Raw genomic sequence first — 20941 nt, 5'->3', positions numbered from 1 at the left:
TACAGAGGAAGACATTACTATTGCCATTCCAATTTATAAACAACTAATAAATCAGAAAATATAAACAATTATCACTCACACTGACAGCTGTGTTACAGAGACGAGAGACTGAAGGAACTTTAAAAGTTACTTATTTCTCACTTGTGGAGTGAGAACATTCTGACTGGTGACACAGCTGAGATTAGACACAGGAAATCTTCCATGCAGCTTTGGGCAGACAAGACCCTTTCTGTTTAGCAGCTGTAAGTGCACAAGAATACCAGGGAGGATCAAATCAAAGGATGAGCTATCCCTGCATTTGTTGGCAGCCAACAGCAAACATCTTTAAAGAGGTCAAGATAAACACACTTTAATATCGAAGACAAAATACGTAAGGATGCTGTCTTGGTTTCCAGCAGTTTATGATTCAGAGACTTGTATTTGCATTTAACAGTTTTCAATAAATAGAAGCTGCTAGAGAAATTAAATGACTTGTGTTAGCTTCAGAATACAAATATTTTGGTATGCAATAACAACACTGTACTTCTGCAAAACCACTGCTATATTTCTTGGTGAAGATAAGTGGCACAGTGAGCAGCATAGAAACAGAAGCAACAACAGACTCAGTGTGAAAGAAGAGTCAGAGACACAACCTTCTCTTCTGCCAGCTTTCCAACTATGGCAGAAAAGGTTCTGGGCTTTTTTACAGCCTTAGACTAAGGAAAGAAAAATTATGCTTTGGTAATTATATTGATTCCTTCTCTCCATTGCCACTGGAAAGAACACTCTTTTGATGATAAAGGGGTAAAAAAAACAACAAAAACCAACCAAACCAAACCAAAAAAACTACTGGAAGAATAGCAGGCATTTACACGTAGTTCAAGTGAGAGATTAGAGAGGACTCTAATACGTCCCTGCTTTCAGAGGAGATGAGGGACAGTATCTGGAGTAAGAATTATAGAATCATAGAATCAACAAGTTTGGAAAAAATCCCTAAGATTGTCTAGACCAACCATCCAATATTAAACAGGACAGGCCCCAGTGTCCTGGAAATGTATGCTCAAACAAAAAACTGCTATCTGCATGTTAGATCTGCAAAATGTTAGAGCTATAAATTCCAATGATAGCTCTAGAGATTCCCACTGTTTTTAAAGGTATACCATTTAAAGTTTCAAGCATTTTATACATATTTGTTTAGAAATCTTACTGCTATAACATAAATGACAAGTCCTGTGAGAACAGAAGTCAATAAAGATATGTCTGTAGATAATTTTTTAAAGAGTGCTGTTTGTTTTGACTACTTCTTTCACTCAGATTTTGCTGTTATTTATTTTTTCCCATGCCTTTACAGAAACATGAATTTCCCAAATGCCATTCAGCTACTATCTCCATAGGTTTCATTTCTAAGTAAAATTTTCAGGGAAAAAATAAAATAAAATTGTTTCTGCTAAATCTTTTTTATTTTTATTGTTTTTATTTTTTTTTGGAGCTTAGTACAAATACATCATACAAATGAACAGAAACTGCTGCATTCTGAGTCTATGGATTACTAGCAAGTGTGTTTCAGAAGATTAAGCACCTTTGAGATCTTGTTAGAATATAACTTGTGACTACTACCAGTTTGTTTCTAACTAACATACACTCTGATCAGTTCTATTCATATTTGTATTACAAGTATCTAATTCCCTGAACGTCCTACACTGTGAGTTCCAGTGAGGTTCTGCTGTATCTCAACTTTTGATGTGGCCTCTGAAGATGTACTGCACGTTGTTTTTCAGGCTTTTTTTTTTTTTTTTCTTTTTAATGAAACATACCTGCATATTTATCATTCTCTGCATTAGTTTCAAGTACAAACATGACAAATATTCTTGAGGGAACATCTGCTTTCAATAATTTATGCTTTTCTGCCAAGGCAATACAGTTGCAGCTAAAAAAACAAGCTCCGTGCTTAGTGACATATCAGCTTTGTCTTCCTTCCTATGGATTCGTGGTCCATTTTTGTAACATCCTTATTCATGGATCTTCTTTCCTTTTTCTTCTTCCCTTCCTTATTTCCTTCCTTCTTTCTTTCTTTCAAGTGGTATAAAGAAAAATCACATCTAGAGTCCAATTTTGTCATGAGCTTTCTGTTAACTGCCCACAGAGTATTAATATTAGCAACTAACTAGAAAATGACATACAGTCCCATCATTCCTTCTGCTTAAGTCCTTAAGAATAAATTTAAAAAACAAAAATGTTACCTTGGGAGTCCCCTTGTTGAAGAGGACACACTTAAGTATCAGTGGTGCAACCAAAAAGTCAGGGCACAAGTAAAGAGTGTTATCAACAGCAGGGAAATTCTGAAAGGGAAAACACCTTAGAGAGACCTTAAACAAAATACTTGTTGGGTATTAATGTCATACCCTCAGGATTTCTTCATATATAGGATTATTAGAACTTTTGTCTGCTTAATAGTAAATTTAACTGCACAAAACATATATACCAAAATACATCCAATCTAGCAATAATTGTACAGTCGCCCAGAACTTGAGGTTTCTGTAGAAAATCACCCCACAGACAACAGATATCTAACATATGTTAGAAATTACTGATGGCATTTCGACTGTTAACAGATCAGAAACTAATTTTTATAACACCTGCAGTTCCTTCACTCCCCTCAGAGGGAAGGAACACCATTAAGAACTATTGATTCTCCATTCCTAGTGAGATGAAATTAATAAAATGGAGGCCTGATGAACTTATGCTAGTCAGGGAAAATAGGGCCTTTGAGGGTATTAATATATGGAGTGTTGCTGTTTTTTAGTTTTATCTGATGGAATCAGAATTTTAATTACATAATTAAGTTTACAGTTTTCATCGTTTAAACTGTCAGTACTGGGATACTCGGTGCCTTCTTGTTTTGCAGAGCACTTCTCAAATAATGGCAATATTCATATTTCACAATGTAGCTGACAGTAATAAGGAAGAATCAAAGCATAAAACACTCCTAGCAAATCTGTGAAATATGTGACTCCTCTTTTTCCCTAAACCAGGTAAACAACACAAAAGGTGCTGAAAAAAGGAATGCCATAAAATTGACTTCAAATTAAGCTATAACTCTCTAAATCAACTGAAATGGATTTAAACCCAGTTTCTCATGCTAAAAGCAAAACTGAGAAACAACAATGAAAACAAACTAAACATCAGACTTCCCATATAGAATATTAAGAAATCGTTTGGACGCCACTTCACTGCTTTAGTATAAGAAACAGCATCCTTTGTAAATAACCACTGATTAAAGTGTGGGTGTGGCTTGTTATTTAAATAGTATTCAAGGAAAGGCACGATGAAAATGCCACAATGATGGAGTCCTCAATTATATTACAATAAATTTAGCTGGTGTTATCACAGTTATAGGTTTCTTTACACTGTGATAAGATCAAAACAATTGATTGATGTGCTTTCTGCTGAGAATCTGAACAGCACAAGAAAGCATGTATCTGAATGCTAATAGTATGAAGACAAGTGATATTTACAATATTTACATAACTATCCCCTTCTACAAGTTATTTACCTTTGTAACCATAATATGTGATAGTTTAGATTGTCTTCATAGGTGCAAGTGAAGCACTTACTTACTTATCTTACTGATAAGGTATCTCTTTATGAATACCTGTTTGTATATTGGAGATTATTTACAGGGCTGATTTTGTTACCATACATTTCAAAATAACAAAAATAATCACTGCTTAAATATTTCAAATTTTTACTGAGTTCCATGTGGCTTTCACGTTAGGATGGAGCTCAGAGGAAAATGTGGAACTTGCATCTATATTATGGGAATTTAAGCTTTAGCCTGTTATAACAGGGAAGCATTTGAGCTGTGATCATTAGGCCACAGAAGTGTTACTATCTAAGTTGTAGAGATGCAGAATGTTAGCAAACTAAAGTATGCAAGGATTTGGATATGGCAGTGGGTTAAGTTGCAAAAAGACATACGCACACACCCAAAAAATAATACTTGCAAGAGAATAAACCAGGCAATTCCATATAAACAACAAAAATCTACAATCTTATTAGCAAAAGTTTGAATTTAAATTATAAATTTTATTTTTTTTTCAAAATAATCATAAGATTCTAAATATATATTACAATTTAGAAAATATGAATATATTTATAGCTTAAATATAAAATAATCAAAGCAAAAGCTTTATGAAGGTGTATCACACCCTACCTTACCTAATTTTATACAATGACCGTATAAATGCTGAAGTTGGTGTAATGTATTTCAAAGGCAGTCTGATGCAGAAGTATGGAAGGCAGCATGTTAAGTTACAATCTACATGTTAGAGTTATCATTCGTATATTAGAGGCAAAACAAAGGCTAAGAAGACAAAGTTCAGGAGAAGGCTGGTCTACTGTAGGACAGCCTCAGTTCTCAGGTTTGAATAGTGTCAGTTACTACTGATGAAATGACTGTATACACCCATAACTTACAAATCAGAATTAACTTAAGTTTGGGATTGCACTCCTTTTAAGTTAATACAGTCAATGTAGTGCTAGACAAACCTGGAATGTGACTGGTGGATACAGTCCTTGCGTCCTATACGCAATTTTCTGCTCAATTAAAGTATACGTTGGTTAAAATCCATATTTTTCTTATATAGTTAAGGTCTTACATTTTTCTGAAGGCAAAAAAAAAAAGTCAGTAATATTCTCCAAATAGCTAACATTTTTTTAGCATTACATAAGTCACTTGTTCAAGACATGAGTTGCCTCATGCAGCAGAATACCACAGACAAGACAACCTTACTCTTCAAGTAAATTTCAAAAGCAGTTGGGAGATGAAGCAATCCAAAGAAAAGACTTCAAGAACAAAGGAGAATCTAGACTTAAGCATCTATGTTGTAAACAAGACCAGAGGTTAATAAAAGAAGTTCAGGATGATGATATAAACCTAGTTTAAGCATTGGATAGACGTTCAGGCCTTGAATTAATGGGCACACTCTGAAAACTGGAGCTCCAGAATTGTAAACACACTGTTGTCTCTGTTTGGCAATTAACAATCACTGAAAAATGCACAACTTAAAGCACAGGAAAATACTGCTCTAATATTTAAGAAAACAATTGGCAGCTAAGTAAGAAAAAGGATCAGCTGAAGACACTGCTACAGCCTCGGAATTTACCCTCTGAAGGACTATATGTTGCGTAATCTAAGGTAAGAGAAGGGTTGGGAACTGTCTAGAAAGAAAGACAGCATGCTAGAGCATAAGTAGAGAGACATAGAGAAAACAGAAGAGAAGAAATACATATATCCAATTCTGTCTTCTCTTGATGAAGGGAGCTCAAATTTGTTTGCATCGTCTCGCCAGCAATCAATGGTAGCTTATCACTACTTGCTATAAAAAAGTAGTTCTATGTTTTTGGCTTTTTTCTTTTACTCACATCAGACTTAGAGTACAAATATTAAGGACTGCCTGCTTGGATACACAGTGATTGAAAGTAAAAAATAATTTGTAGTGATAATGAAAGATAATATCTCAGGATAAGCATCAGTCTAATAAAGTTCTGCTTCAACATGTAACAGAAACAGTTAAGAAAGTCAGATGTGGTATATAGCACAGTAATACATAGGCATCCTTAATCTTCATGTTATTTGCAGTTAAAACAAGACGTTACTGAAAATTAAAAGTAGAGATGCAGAGTACACTATGATCTGTTCAGTTAAAAAAATGCCTTAAAGAATCAGTCAGTACATACAGACTATTCTCAAATATGCATTTGTTTAAACGCAAGAAAATATTTTCTGTGATGGTGACATCAATGTGGCTTCATTCACACAACATTTGAAATAATGTTCCGACAAATCCAATATCTGATCTAGAAACCCTATAAAGAAGTGAAATGTAGCAGAAAATCAGTTTCTCCACATTGTCACCCTTAGATAAGAGTGTTTATGTATTTGGACAGAGGGAGGGCCTGGTTAGATGATTGTCAGCGGGTCAGATTTAAACATTTTGTGACTGATTCACAGGTTCTTAAAGAGTAGACTTAGTCTTTCAATGAACAAGTTGTGAGTAGGAAAACAGTAGGAAAAAAAAAAGTCTTTGCTATTCTTAGTAAATATGGTTGCAATAAAACTGCCAAAGCAAAAAAACAAACAACCTACCCTTCCCCCAAAGCTCTCACTTTTCATATCATTGTTGCAGTACTTCCTGACAAATAAATCTACCCTAAGTGCTTTCCACTGCCAGAATTTGGGTTTTCTAATAGACTTTTAAAATGACAATTCAAAGTGACAAGCATAAGAAACCTTACAAAGCTCTGCAGAACAACAACAAAAAGAAACCAACAACAGCAATGCCCAATTTAGCATATATATATATATCAGATCCAATACATTTATAGTTTCAGGTGACTTCAACATCCTATTTTCCCATTTGCTGAGGGATTTAAGTAGCTGCTAACAAAGGAAAGATTTCTCTTTCTGTACATTTACGTGATCTAATAAAACAAACAAACAGAAACAATCTAGTAACACACAAAGGAGCTATTTACTCAATGACTTAGATGATTTCTGGATATAGTTCTCAGCCACAGCAGCTGAAGGAGTGTGTTTTAGCTACTGGAGGCCTATATACACGCGGGCATATGACTCAAAGTCTGTAACAATGGAACCTGTTTCACAGAAATTTCACACAAATACAGGACAAATGAGACTGAAAAGAACTTTAGTTTTCCCAAAAGGACTATCAATTGTATATCCAAAGCACTATCAGTCATTTCTACACCATGTCCTACAGAAGAAGAACTAACCTTTTTTGAAACACTTCCAACCATGCAGGAATAAAGCCACTATTTCTACCTTTTCTCAAGTCTTCTATGCTACACTATTTGACCTTTAAGAGAGTGTCACATTTACTTCTAAAAAATTTATATTTCTTTGTTTTGAGGAGAGTCTCTAGGTTTTTATCTTAATAGAAAACTTTAGTATCACACCTCAAGGCACACACCTATTCTGGATATTAGTGAAACGTGGAAGAGACAGATAATCATTTATTCCAAACGTGTGAACCAAGGTTTGAGTGGGGAACTGTGTAACAAGATCTGCTCAGAAAAAATGAAAGTAGCTCATGATAATTTACACTGAAAGTCGTATATCATTCTGAAGGATTCCAGAAGCTCAATCTAAGATAAAATATAGCAGTATAGAGAATCATCAGAGATCTTCTTTACTAACAGGGAATTTACAGTGTCTGTAGTCCCTTGGTACAAAAGACAACAGAGAATAAATGAATAACTTTAAAAATGCATGGATGAGGTTACTTTGAAGGTGTTTCAATAGGGAGCTGTTGAATCTATAGTACTTCAGATCAGGCTTATTCTCTTAAAAGAACAAAACAAATATGAAATCTTAGTTAAAAGAAATAAAAATGGCTTTATGACTTGGAGAATATTTATTCTCAGGTAACATAACAGGTTCTCAGCATAACTGAACTTATTTGTGATTCAGGATATACCAACCTTCACGCCAACCCTACATTCCATATTACTCACCTGTTTTCATTTCTAACAAACGCTTTTTCTTTTGTTGCCTCTCCTGTTTTTCTTTTTCTGCTTTCTCCTTAGCTATTTTAGCACGTCTCTGTTTTTCTTCTGCTTCTCTCCTTCTTATATTCTCCTTTACTGCTTGCTGTCCAAAAAAAAAAAAAAAAAAGAAAAAAGGGTTGCATTAAAACCAAACTCTTAGCAAAAAGAAAGTTAAGCTTAAAAACAAAGAAAACTTAAAAATTCTAACTTAAAAATATTCTAACTGATATTACTTATTGAGTACTTGATGAAGTTATTGTTCAGAAAGGCTTCAGACGTAGATGCTTTTGGCATACCATGCCAAGGCTTAGAGCTTCTGGGATGCAGGTATTGGGTATTCTCTTGTGCTTTCCTGGATCATTTGTGACTTTTAAGCATTTGCACAGTACAAAAGATAAATGCTCTAGCGTCTTGGAAACAAATGTTAATGTCTTCTTCTGTGTGTACACTTTCACTATAGTACTGATTCATACTTTTCTGTCATTTTTGCTGCAAAGCAATCTAGTAGCAATAGGAGCAAGGGGTTTCCGTAGTTCTGTGATTAGTATGCTGTTTTGCACTTAAGAGTTGCTGATACAAAGACTCTTTTGCTTTCTCCTACACACACAACTGCAGGAAAATTCTAACCATTAGAGAAGAAGGGAAAATATTACAATTGCTTCACATTATTTCAGACAGCTCTTTTTTCTCAAGGAAAGGAGTGAGCCTAGATCCAACTCTATGAAAGCTCAGGTGAACAGAGATTTCAGAGAAATAAGATGCTGCAGTAAGTGTATTGGGAACTTATCTGCAGGCATTGCAGCACTGTAGGTAAGATGCTCCACCAATATTTTGGGTTCGGCCAACCAAATGTGCCCTAGATATGTTAAAGTGTTAATGTTAGCTGCTACAGCTAACACTGAAGTACAAAGTGCATTCTGGTGTTAGCTGTTAACTTGAAATCTTTGGCTCCAGATTTAATAAAGCTTGGTTTTCATTAACTGAAAAATACAGAAGTATCCTAGGTAAATAAAAGTGTATTTAAATTGTCAACTTTGCTCGACAACAGAGATAACACAACTTAATCTTCACATGTGTAGCAATGACTAAAGGTGAATGTTTGTTTTAGAATATGTAAGAATCCAATAATGGCTTAGCAATAAGTTTAAACATCTTTTGAGCTAAGTGTTCCAAACACCTTCCATTTCTGTCAGTACTCAAAACCAATTCTAAACAACTCTGAAAATCAGGCCTCAGGTGTCTCACACTAGGCACCTCAAAAATCTTTTCCAAATAGGCTAAAACCTGAGCAACTACTCAATAGTTTGTTTAGTGTCATTGAATGATAAGTGGTTTCATGCCTAATCTACACACCCTCTTCATATAGCCTTCAAATTGTGCTCTGCAAGACAGAATTATTAATTTTCCTCAAGGTTTCTTCTATCATGCTCATCAATAACAACTAACTGTTTCAAAGCATTAATGAATCTATCTTTTTTAACACAGCTGTGAAGCAGGGTTTTAGTATCTGTGATAGTTCTGTGGACACAGAAAGCAAGTACGGGGAAATTAATATAAAGGATAACAGTACTTTGTATCTCCAATTCAAGATGAATTTGAGCACTTAAAATCCTTATTCCACAGCATTTACATAGAAGGTGTGGCTTAAAAATTACAAATTAAATTAATGCAACTATTTTGTAATATGAAGAATTTTTGAAGTCAGTTTCCTGGATTTCAAGTTAGGAACTGAACAAGATAGGAAAATATAAGTGGTATCTGTATCTGAAAAGTCAGACATATGGAATCACAGTTGGTTGGAAAAGACCTTCAAGGCCATGAAGTTCAACAGACAGCCTGACCTACCAAATCCCATCACTCAACAAAGTCCCTTAGTGCCATGTCCGTATATCTCTTAAATACCTTCAGGGCTGTGGGCTCTACCACTTCTCTGCTCAGCTCATTCCAACACTTGATCGCCCTCTCCAAAAAGAAACTGCTCCTAGTACCCAGTCTAAACATTTCCTGGCACATCTTGAGACTGAGTCTTCACTACTATCACTTGTAACCTTGGAAAAGAGACCCTCTAGTGTTGTCTCTTTCCAGATAGTTGCAGAGTGACGAGGTTTCCCCTCAACTTCCTGTTCTCCAGGCTAAACAACCTCAGTTCCTTCAGCTGCTCCTTGGAACACTTGTTTTCTAGTCCCTTCACCAGCCTTATCACTTTTCTCTGTATGCACTTGAGCAACTCAATATTTTTCTTGTGGTTAGGGGTCCAAAACTGAAAACAGGATATGAAGCATGGTCTCACTAGTGCTACATACATGAGGACAGACACTCAGGCCAGGATGAGATCGGCCTTCTTGATCACCTGAGCATTCTGCTGGCTCATGTTCAGCCAGTCGTCAACCAGAACCTCCTGGCCCTTTTCTGATGGGAAAGTTTTCAGCCACTATTCCCAAATTCTATGTCACTGCATGGAATTATCACAACCCAAGTGCAGGATCCAGATCCAGTGCTTATCTATGTCGATTGTCATGCAACATGTAACTTGATGAGCAAAGTTATTTTGATTGAAGATGGCACCTTCTAGAATTTTGGTCATTAAACTCTGCAGCAGCAGAAACTTGATAATCTTTACACATCTTAATAACTCTGCTAAGTATATGTTCCATTTTAAGTTCACCAAGTTTCAGCATATACAGGAGGAGTATTTTTCCTGACTACACTCTCTGACACGTCTGAAAACATTAAAAAATAATGACAGCAAACAAACAGAACGAGGAAACAGAGGAGCAACTTAAATATACTGTTATGGTAAGTGTTAGGCTGCAATAAGGAGATAGGAGAAAGAGAAACCAAGTCTTTCTACAGACCAACTGGAGAGTTTGATCACTACACCAGCCTACACCACAAAGCTCATTCTAAGATTTCCTTCCTGCAGGAGCATAGCTTACAAATTAAGCCACATAATCAGAAGTAGCCAGAAATAAAACAAAGAATGACAACAAAAACCACAGAAAATCAAGAAACTCTCCCTGCCCCCCACAACCTTACCAATTTGAGTATAATTATAAATAACCAAGACAGCGATTCTCACTAATCCTAAACAGGAGCTATAAGGAAGTATTTCAGACTTTCATAGATTTGCTTTGGTATTTGAAATTGAGGGTTATGCCATTTTTGAGACTGTATTCTGAAGTATATCATCAAATCATCCCTCTTCCAGAAGAAGTACACTGGCAATAATAAAAGAACTTGCAATATTTTTTTTGGAGAACAGCTGATTATCCTGAAATTCGCCAAGACAATCATTTGTAGCCATATATAGTGAGCACCAAATGTTTAAAGAAATACTCTGGTGAGAAATTTCTACTTCACTTTTAAGAAGGAACTCTTGTTAAAACTCTGAAATCATATTTTGGTAAAACAAAGAATAATAAAAACGCCACATTGAGATAAAATAATAACTATTATTAGTACTTATAAACATAATGAAAATGTGTTGGGACTCCAAAAATTCCTAAAAAAAATTTAATTTCCGAAAAACTTTAAACTTGTATGCTGATCTATTGTTGCACTATTTGTGAAAGCTTATATATCTGTTTACATATACTGGTTGTAGCATGATGCCCTGTGGCATAAGAAAGATTGAACTAACCTCATAATCTGTGACTGTTTTAGCTAACTCTAAAGCAAAGATCTACTAACTGAAAGTGAGTTTGAATTACACTTTTGATGGTGTACTGAGCTTTATACATGAAAAGCTGCCTAAAATTAAGCTGCATCAGTCTACTGGCTGCTTCTCACAGATAATAAAAACATTAAAAACTATGAAATAATTCTTAGCTACTTCTCCCTAAAAGATCATCCCTTTAAAAGGCAAAACAAAAAAGATTTTCAAACGCATAAAAACCAAACTTCTAGAGAATGTTATCATTAAATAAAATAGTTTTCGATTTCGATTTTGTATGGGAAAAAGAATACACAGAATGACAGCTATTTTTTTTATTTTTAAGTAAATAACAAGCATCCTTTAAAAAGAAAAAGCATATTTGAGAAAGGTGGAGTTTCATATTTTTTTTTTCTATTCAGGTTGTAAATAAACATAAGATTTAATTTTTTAAATTACATTCACTATTATAAAGAATTTCCATTTCTTTCAGAAAGAAATAATCCAAAAATAATAACTCAAAACCTAACTATCATAACTTAGTAGAATTTAGGATGAACAAAGAAAAAAGTCTGTTATGCTCATCAGACGCTGTTTGAGGCAGAAGAAAATTATTTTACTTTCCTCAAGAATTCAAAGACTGCAAAAGCAATTTTTAAGAAATGTTAGGGAAGAAATAAACAGGCCGTACCATGAACATCATCCTGAAGTTGTTTAAGTCGGTTAAAAACTCCTCCACAGAAACTTTCTTCAGATCAATTGCATAATACCCCATCACATTCTGATATAGTTTTTCCATGTTCTCATGCATCCGTGAAAGTTTCTGAAAATCTTCTTTGGCATGAACTAGAAAGCTGTATGTGGCTGTTAAGGCTGCAAGAGTACTAAGCAAATCCATTCAAATCCACAGTTTTTAACTCAGCATAGATCTGTATTTCATACACATTTTTCACTTCCATTAAATGAAGTGTCAAGGTAATTCCTTTCATGTCAGACACACTTCCAAGTATTTTCTGTGTATAGTAACACTCTAGATAAATCAAGATACATTGTTCAAAAATCTGCCAAATAAACATGCCACAAAAAACCTACCATCCAGCCAATAATACCCTTGACTCAATCTAATAAAATAGTTCCCAAAACTGCTGTTGGGAACAACTTGAGCACATTCCCTTTCTCTCCTCCAGAAACTAATTTGAATTTTCATTTGAGAACATACGCACAATTATCTTTAGGGTCAAACACATAATTTAGTTTAAGTAAATTAGAGACTCATGAAAAAATATACAGATTATGTAGCTAACTTTACTGAAATGTATGCCATTCTGCCAAATAGATAAAAGCAAAGTGAAATTTAGATATCAATAACTAACCGGAATACTGTAGCATGTCAAGAAGTATTCTAATTACTACTTTAAATGCAGTAAAAATAGGAATGTCAATAAATAACAGTTTTAAAATAATAAATACAAATACTAATAATTAAAAAAAAAAACAAAAAAACAAATAAATAAAAAAAACCCCTCATCCTAACAGCTTTCTAGAATGTTAATATAGCAACAGTATTGTTTCCATTTTTATTTCTGGTGGCTGGATCGGATATTTATGTTTTCTAAGGCTATTTACAATGCCAATACAATTTAATTAAATTAGAAGTGAAAGCAATGGAACTACTTCCAATAAAGATAGACAACATATAAAAAGGACCAAAATACTGCACAGAAAATTAAATCAAATAAAAAATAACTCTTTATTCATGATTTGATTGTATAGTTATCAAAGCTTGAAGAAGAAATACTGCATGTAGGTCTGTGGGACAATTTCATACAGTATTTACTTAAGTGGCAAAGCAACTAAACAAATATTTATGTTCTGTTCTCTTCATGCTGCTGAAAAGAATGTAAAAGACAAAAAAATGACAACTTCACCTTTTCTTTCACTGTCCACCGCAACTAATATAAAAGAGAATTAATTGTGCATTTTATACCACAAATACATACTCTACTTGCCATTTTATTTTTACGAAAAGTGGGATTTTTAATTAGGTGAATTAAAAACTAAGAAATAGAAATTCGTCCACTCTGCTGTTTCAGATTGATAGGAACAACTCGCTACTGGGTGATTATTTTTACTCTTCAAATTTTATACCATGTACTTTTTTAGCTTTACATCAAAACTGCATCCCACTTGATTTTCACTATGTCTTTGCAGGTTGCTACAGTTAGTTTTAAAACCTTCTTCTACTTATTCCTCAACATGCACAAAACCTACTGGTGGGATAGCAAGTAAAGTGGATGAGAGATCAGTATGCAACAGCTGCCCAAATATTAAGGAAAAAATAATAATTATGAATAACAAAGCATGGCTCAAACACACATTATGACCACCTAAAGAAACGTCAGGAGTTTAAAAAAGAAAAGCACTGACACAGTGGAAAACAAAAGTTAATGCTAAGTCAAGGAAAAGGTTTTTGCATCTCAGTTTTCATAATATACTTATATGTATATATTAGGTCATCAACAGAACTAAGGTTGAAATAATTATTGCATTTTCTGAGCTTGTTTATTTCCATAGCTTGGAATGCTAACGGAATACCAGATAAACTGGTTTTGTTGACAACAGGCATAAATGCCATATATCAAACATGCAAGGAACTTTCTTCAGTGTTCTAGGGAGAAAAAAACCATAGAAAATTAAATATATAAATAAAATGTATATTTAAAGTTGTAAATGAATGATACACCAGTATACATTAAAAAGGAAACTTCTGAGAAGAAATATCTGTGATTTTCTATAATATGTAAGTACAGTTACAACTATGCTAATAGCATCTACATAGTGTGCTTATATTAAACATTTGGAACTGACTCTCCTCAAATACATGGTGCAAAATTTTAAACTCAAAACGCAGCATTCTGGAAAGATGTGCTACTTTGCACTATTTCATTCCCAGACACAGAGAATTCTGAGATTTTTATTTTCTTTCTGGTGTGCTAGGGTATACCCTTAGCTCTTGGCATTCTACTGAGACTGTGCTTCAATTTAGGTATTTTTAATAAGTCCTCTTCCTTTTTTTTCCCTTAAATACAGCTTTTGTTAGCCAGCACTAGCTAAACTGGAGACAACAGGGAATACTACTGAGCACGGCAATCCCAGCTGTAATTATTATGAACAGGTTGATATGTATGCATTATCAGCTACACGATTCATTGGCTCTGGATGAATGAAGACAGAAGTACTGCAAAGCTGCAACACAGGTGGGAGGAAAAGAAAATCAAGAAGTTAGTTATTTGTTAACTTTTTCTGAAATGGCTTCACTTCATGGACAGCCTTTTTGAACTCATGGGACTACAGATCATCATTCTAGTCATTACTGGAGCAGAAAAACAATGTGGGGTTGAAATGAGTAATATCTGTGGTGGAATTTCAATGTACTATCTATTTAGTCTTGCATATTCATTGCAGCTGTTTTCATAGTGGACTCTTGTCTTAAAACTGCATTGATTTTAATATATTGTGCTATGTAAAATACTAATATAGTGGAGCATATCAAGACACATAAAATCAGCTGCTACTCTGTAGTAGATAAGAAATTACGTTAGTACGCCAAACATTTTTTCAGAAGATCATGTATTCATTGCATGTGACTTTTTGACAAATTAACCCATGTATTAAATGTAGGCAATCCAAAAAGGAATATGAGCCTGCATAAGTACAATAGATTAATAGGTGCACAGATGCTGTATGTATTTAACCACAATCTTCAAAATGGAACTGAGACTGTCATTATATAAGCCAGCAACAGCCTCTGTAAAAACACAGCAATTTTTTTCAAAAATTGGTGTAAATAGATTGGGTCACTTCACACCAGGATTTCAATGAACAACTTTTATTTAATTATTTATTTATTTTAAGGCCAAAGGGTGTGAATTATGCAGGGCTCGAGTGAGAATTTCCCACATGAAGCTCTGGGGGAAATAGTTGCAATTATCTGAAAAATGCATGTCACAGACTTCATTTTATATATGTAGAAAGGCAAAATTCCTTCTCTGAATGTAGTATTTCAAAAAAGACATACTAATGTTTAGACTTTTAAATTAGTATCTTCTGACGAGTATTTATCTAATAATTCCTTTTCCTTGACTTACTCACTCCATCTTACTTCTGTATTAAACATAATACTAAGACAAACTGACATACATTTGTATCACAGCGTGTATATCCCTTGTATTTATGAACAAAACCAGTGTTAATGAGTCTGAGGTCCAGACCAGATAGAAAACATATAAAATTATTACACAATTCAAGTTAAATTTACATTGTTTGCCCCAACCCTATTAATTACATGGCCACATAATCAACATCTTGATCCTTTCTGAAAGAATGACATGCAGTCCTTTTTCACCTGACTAGCCCTGGTCTTGTAATCTTCCAGATCCCTTAGGATCCTAGGATGTCTTATTTGTTCACAATGCACAGAAGAAATTTCAAATGATATGGTTGGTTGGTTAACCAATAGCTTAGAGGCAGCATGTATTTTCTTCTTTGCAGTAGAACTGGGTTTCTTATACCTCACTTGAATCAGGCTAAGTGCTATTCTTTCCTTCTCTTAACAAATTAACTTAAACAACAAGGAAAAAAAATACAGGAAAAAACAACAACAAGGAACTGATCAAAAAGAAAGGATTGTATTCCTAGCTGAAAGGAATCGACACACTTACTATCTCTAAAGTAATAATTCCATAAACTTTTGTGAAAATCATCATTATAAATACATTCAGTGGTTAAACAGGATAAAATTTGTCAAGAGTTTCTCAACTGCTACTTAGAAAATCATTAGATGTGAGCTGGACTGATACAGAAGATGTTGATCAAACTACTTAATTAAGTTTTCAACATGTAATTTAAATTCTCTTCATAAACCCACTAAATTTTCATTTTGAACATACAAATGTATTTTGTTAACTGTGCTTTTTCTTGAACATTACACTGAATGAATTTAATACTATAAATCAATATCAATTCAATATTCTTTGACTGTCCTAATTAAAGCAAACAAATGAACTACAATAATGACTATAATTTCTTCTCAGCTAATATACATAAGATGACTGACAAACTAGCACAATTTAATATATAAGAGAAATATTCATAATTACAGACTTTGTCAATAAAAGGGTGCACCAACTGTGCATATATCTGACTTCCTGAAGAAACAAGAATGCTAATCAGTTCATTAGGGACCTTTGGGTTGTGATATTTTGTGACAGGATGCCTGCTTGTCCATGAAGCCTAATTGTACTCAAGATGAAAAATTATTTCCAACAAAGCACCATCCTTCCTTTTTCAGATTTCCTACTGGTTTCTCTTTATGAACTGCATGCCTTTCAAGACTTCAGCATCATTCAGCTTTCCTTGTCATAGGAATAAAGTTAAGACACGTCCAGGCTTCATCATGCTGTGCAGGATTATCTAACCTTTACATCAAACCATTTTTGCTTCGTAATTTATTGAAGCTCCCGCTTTCTAAAAGTGAGCTTCTTTAATTAGTGTGTTCACAGAAATTACTAGAAACCAAATGCAACTTTACCATTCCAAAATTACTGCCCCTCTACTGGGAGAGGCATTAGGTGAAGGCAAACTACTCCCATTCATATTTTTTGTTCAAAATCTTGTTTGAATAGCCTAACATAATGAAATATGTAGTGTAGCTGGTTTTATTTGCACTGATTTATTCTGACTATGATAAAATATTCATCTCACCTGTTTCTGACAGCAATCAATACCTGATGATTGGAGAAAACAAGAATGAAATAGGGTAAGTGCAGCATGATAAGTCAACTTATGTAGTATTTAGCTTCTAACAATCTTCAGGTTACTGATTTTATGAGCTAAAGCTACCTCTGGACTAATGTGTTTAACCTCCAGACATAGTATCTTTAGCTGACTATCTAAGCCTTAAATGAAATTCATTTAAGTTGTCATCCTCTACAACATCTTGAAAGTAAATGCTACAGTTTAATTGTCTTCTGCATGAGTAAACATTCCTGTTAGTTTGTTATAATCTGTGAAGTAGGATTTTATGCCTAATTATTTACAAGAAATAATAAATACCTTCCTAATTTTCCTGTTCCATGGTATATAAGTTTACAAGTATTTTTTTACTAATTCTCATTTAATTTTCCAGCTTCAGTGTCCCAATCCATTTAAACATCCTTCATACCTATTGTTGATCATTGTTGTCACCTTTCTTTACCACATCAATAGGTGTACAATATGCTTCTGGAGATGGGGTGATGGAAGTACTCAAGATGTAAGACTACTACTTGTTCTTACAGCAACTTATTTATGCTTTCTGATTGTTCTTAACTACAGCTGTTCACAAAAACTCATAACATTCTTCTGCTAGATGTATTACTTCACAGTCACTCAAATGCATCTTCCTACCCGTTCGTATATAATAGTATCTGCTTTTTGGCATGAGTTTTTCAATTTTATTTTAAACTAGATATTATTCCAGGAGAAGTAGTCATTCTACTATTCCCTTGAGAAATCTGTTTCCTTGGGAGACTTTGTTAACCCATCTTGTTGAAAGACGCATGGATATTCAGTTATGCTCCACTGAATGTCTCACATAATTTGCATTCTGCAAGGAATGGTTTCTCCTTAAAAAAAAACAAAACCCAATGTCCCTCTCACATAATACTGTATCTTTCATATATGTATATATACATACATACATACATATGGGTTCTGTCTATATACATATCTGATTGTTGTTTCCATTTAGTCTAAATCAATTTTTCTTGGCACAGAAGCCAGACTTACAGCTATACAGCTCGGTTCCTCTGTGCAGCCCTCTTAAAAAAAAGGTATCCCTTCAGCTCCAATTTCTCTGTAGTCTAGCACTACTTTAGTTCACGTAAGAATATGCTATCCAAAGGATACATACTTGAGTTTATTTTTAAATCCTTTCAGCTCTGGGGATTTACTGATATTTATTATTTTATTTTAATAAAACTCCTACAAACTTCAGCTGAGACCATCCCTTCATACAAAATATTGCACAATTGGTTCAATCAGAGATCTCTCTGGAGACAACTCTTGCAAACAACTAATTTAACTTTTTGGTTATAGCTTATCTTCATGACACACAATGATAATCTACATCCTCAGGAGTACTGCTGAAGTACTGCTTCTGAAATGCTTCAAAAGAACATTTATTCATTTCCTAAGATGATCGATATCCTTTCTAAGAGCTCAGTAAATTGCTCTAATAGTCTTCATATATTGAGATGGAATTTTATCTGTGAGAAAAGTTACAGCATTTACTGACAAGGTCCACCCATTTACCTATCTGAATACCATATTTTAACTTCTTACACTATTGCTTTACAACTGTGACCTATTCTGTCTGAAATGTAATTTATAACCTTCTATCAAAGTATTCCAATAAATTTCTGTCACCAAGTTCCAGAAGTGCCTAATGTGTCAGTAACACAAAAGGAAATTAGGCATCCTACTTAATCATTTCTGGAATTTCAGATGTTTGACATTAGCACAGATTTATTTCTCAATTCACTGCTCTCTGCTCTCCTCTTTAGGTGCAACTTTTGTCTTCAGGCTATTCTTCCCTCAATCCCGAATGATTTTTGTTAACTTCTTTTATATCTTTTTTATGAAGGAGATTTAGAACTGTCCAAGTTCTCCTCTATACTATTGGCTTCTTCAGAGAAAAAAACATTCTACACTACAGAGACATCATGCTAGTGAGTTTCAAAAAATCTCTCAAAACCACACTGAGCTGGAAAGGAGAGACACTTACAACTGCAACAACAGCAATAACAAAGTATAGCTTCACCAACAAAATAAACCACAATAGAAAAAAATAGTAAAACAAACACTGAAAGGTTACAGATACTCCAGGGTCCAGAGAAGGCCTAAAGCCAGGTTGAGTTTGGTCACAGCTAGTCTTCTGAAGACAGAATTGGCTCTAATGCAGCAGTGATAAGAGCCACTTAGCTTAGCTTTCAGGTCTCCTGGTATTCTTTATTTAATAGTATTAGATTAATCAAGACCAATGAATAGCTGTCTCCTGAGTCCTCCTGTCTTAATACACAGCAAAGTTGACTTCCAGTTAGATAACAACCTAACTGTGCCTGGTAGGGTAATTTCTACTTTTCTCTCTATGTATGCTGATATTTCTGCTCCTAGGACATTCTCCATGCCAAACGTATAGGGCCAACAGTCGGTAGAGAGGTTTAAGCTAGAGAACAATTTCCTTGACTTTAATTAAATATCTTCCTGTCACATGAGAGAGACAGGCAGCTCAGTTGGCTAGAGGACTTGGAATAAATAGTAAGAAGGTAAATTTCATTTAAGCAATAAGATAAACTTTTTGTTGTAATTACTACATACTCAAAACTATTCTGAATTGAAATTCATACAGTAGAGAACAAACATAGGGTGATGCACATCTTCCTCCAATATATTCTTATGAGAAAAATCACTCAGTAAGCCACCTACACACAGAGCTAAACCTAACAGCATTTTCCCCCAATTCCATCCACTACAGATGACTCTATTAATAAGGCTGATCATGTACTTTTCTATTTTAATAGAAAATATCTTTTTTTTTTAACAATTCATGCTACAGGCTGAAGCTAGATAAATTTAAAGTTTGAGTTATTGCAATCAAATGATTTCTATGTGTTTTTCTAGAGAATACTCCAAAGGATATGGACATTTTTGCTACAAACTTATCATGCTTATCTTCAGCAACTGGAAAAGTCTGCAAATCCTTCTCAAGCTGTTGGAGTTGCTTTTCCATATGTTTCAGGCTCTTCTCCAGGTTTTCTGCTGAGACTAAAACACAGTACATTAATTCTGTTAACATCTTAAACAAGAAACAATGTAAAATTTTAAAGTTAAAATCTTATCCAAAACAGCATACTACATTTTCAGTTCTGAAATAAAAGCAGTGACCAAATTACTACACAAGTTGAAGAAATTAAAATGCTCAGTGTCCCTCACTTATGTAGTTGCCTTGCTGTGATTAGAATATTGTTTGAATGTTGCATTTTGCTTTATTCTTGTGGCTAAGGTACAGCACAGTCAGTTTTAAATATCTTGAGATTCACATATACCAGTCTCTCTTCTGATTACCTATAGGCAGCTTTGAAGCAACACCAAGAATCACAAAGCTTTCTTAAACAACAATCAGTTAAAACAGAAAATACCAACATTTCTGTGATATATCATGAAGAAAATAAGCCCCTCAAAAGAAAGAAAACAGGTTATTGAACACTGATGCATGAAACCTAAGACCGAGCTCCCTAGTTTGAAAGCACAATACCTGTTAAGAAACAGCAGAATTTCTAAGAGTGAACGTCTTAGTCAAACTGCAAAATTTCTTACCATAAATAGAGGAATGAAACTTCTATAATTTGAAGGAATGCGAGGAACACTGATGATACAAAACAGAGAGGTGTCGTTGACATACCAGAAGGTTGTGCTTCTATTCAATGACACCTAGACTAACTAGAAGGTTGGGCAGAGAGAAACCTAATGTGGTTCAACAATGGCAAGTGTAGAGTTCTACACCTGGGAAGGAATAACCACACGCATCAGTACAGGTATGGGGATGACCTGCTCTGAAGGAGTTAAGCAGAGAAGAACCTTGGTGTCCTGGCACATATCAGGTTAACCATGAGCCAGCAGTGCGCCCTTGAGGCCAAGACA

The 20941-nt window shown here is 34.3% G+C and overlaps 1 protein-coding gene across 1 annotated transcript in view; it reads right to left on the bottom strand.

Annotated features, from left to right (window-relative positions):
• The window catches only part of DIAPH3 (diaphanous related formin 3), a 218915-nt gene that overhangs the window by 65162 nt on the left and 132812 nt on the right, over positions 1-20941 (bottom strand). The window contains exons 23-25 of the mRNA XM_072344791.1: positions 19941-20065; positions 11892-12056; positions 7516-7651 (exon numbers count right to left, since the gene is read on the bottom strand). Of these exons, the coding sequence (XP_072200892.1) occupies positions 7516-7651; positions 11892-12056; positions 19941-20065 (426 nt within the window). The remainder of the gene's footprint in view (positions 1-7515; positions 7652-11891; positions 12057-19940; positions 20066-20941) is intronic.

The sequence above is a fragment of the Excalfactoria chinensis genome, chromosome 1, assembly GCF_039878825.1.
Source record: "Excalfactoria chinensis isolate bCotChi1 chromosome 1, bCotChi1.hap2, whole genome shotgun sequence".
In the NCBI taxonomy this organism is placed as follows: Eukaryota; Metazoa; Chordata; class Aves; order Galliformes; family Phasianidae; genus Excalfactoria; species Excalfactoria chinensis.
Note: the sequence above shows the minus strand (reverse complement) of the source record. Positions and strands in the feature narration are given on the sequence as shown.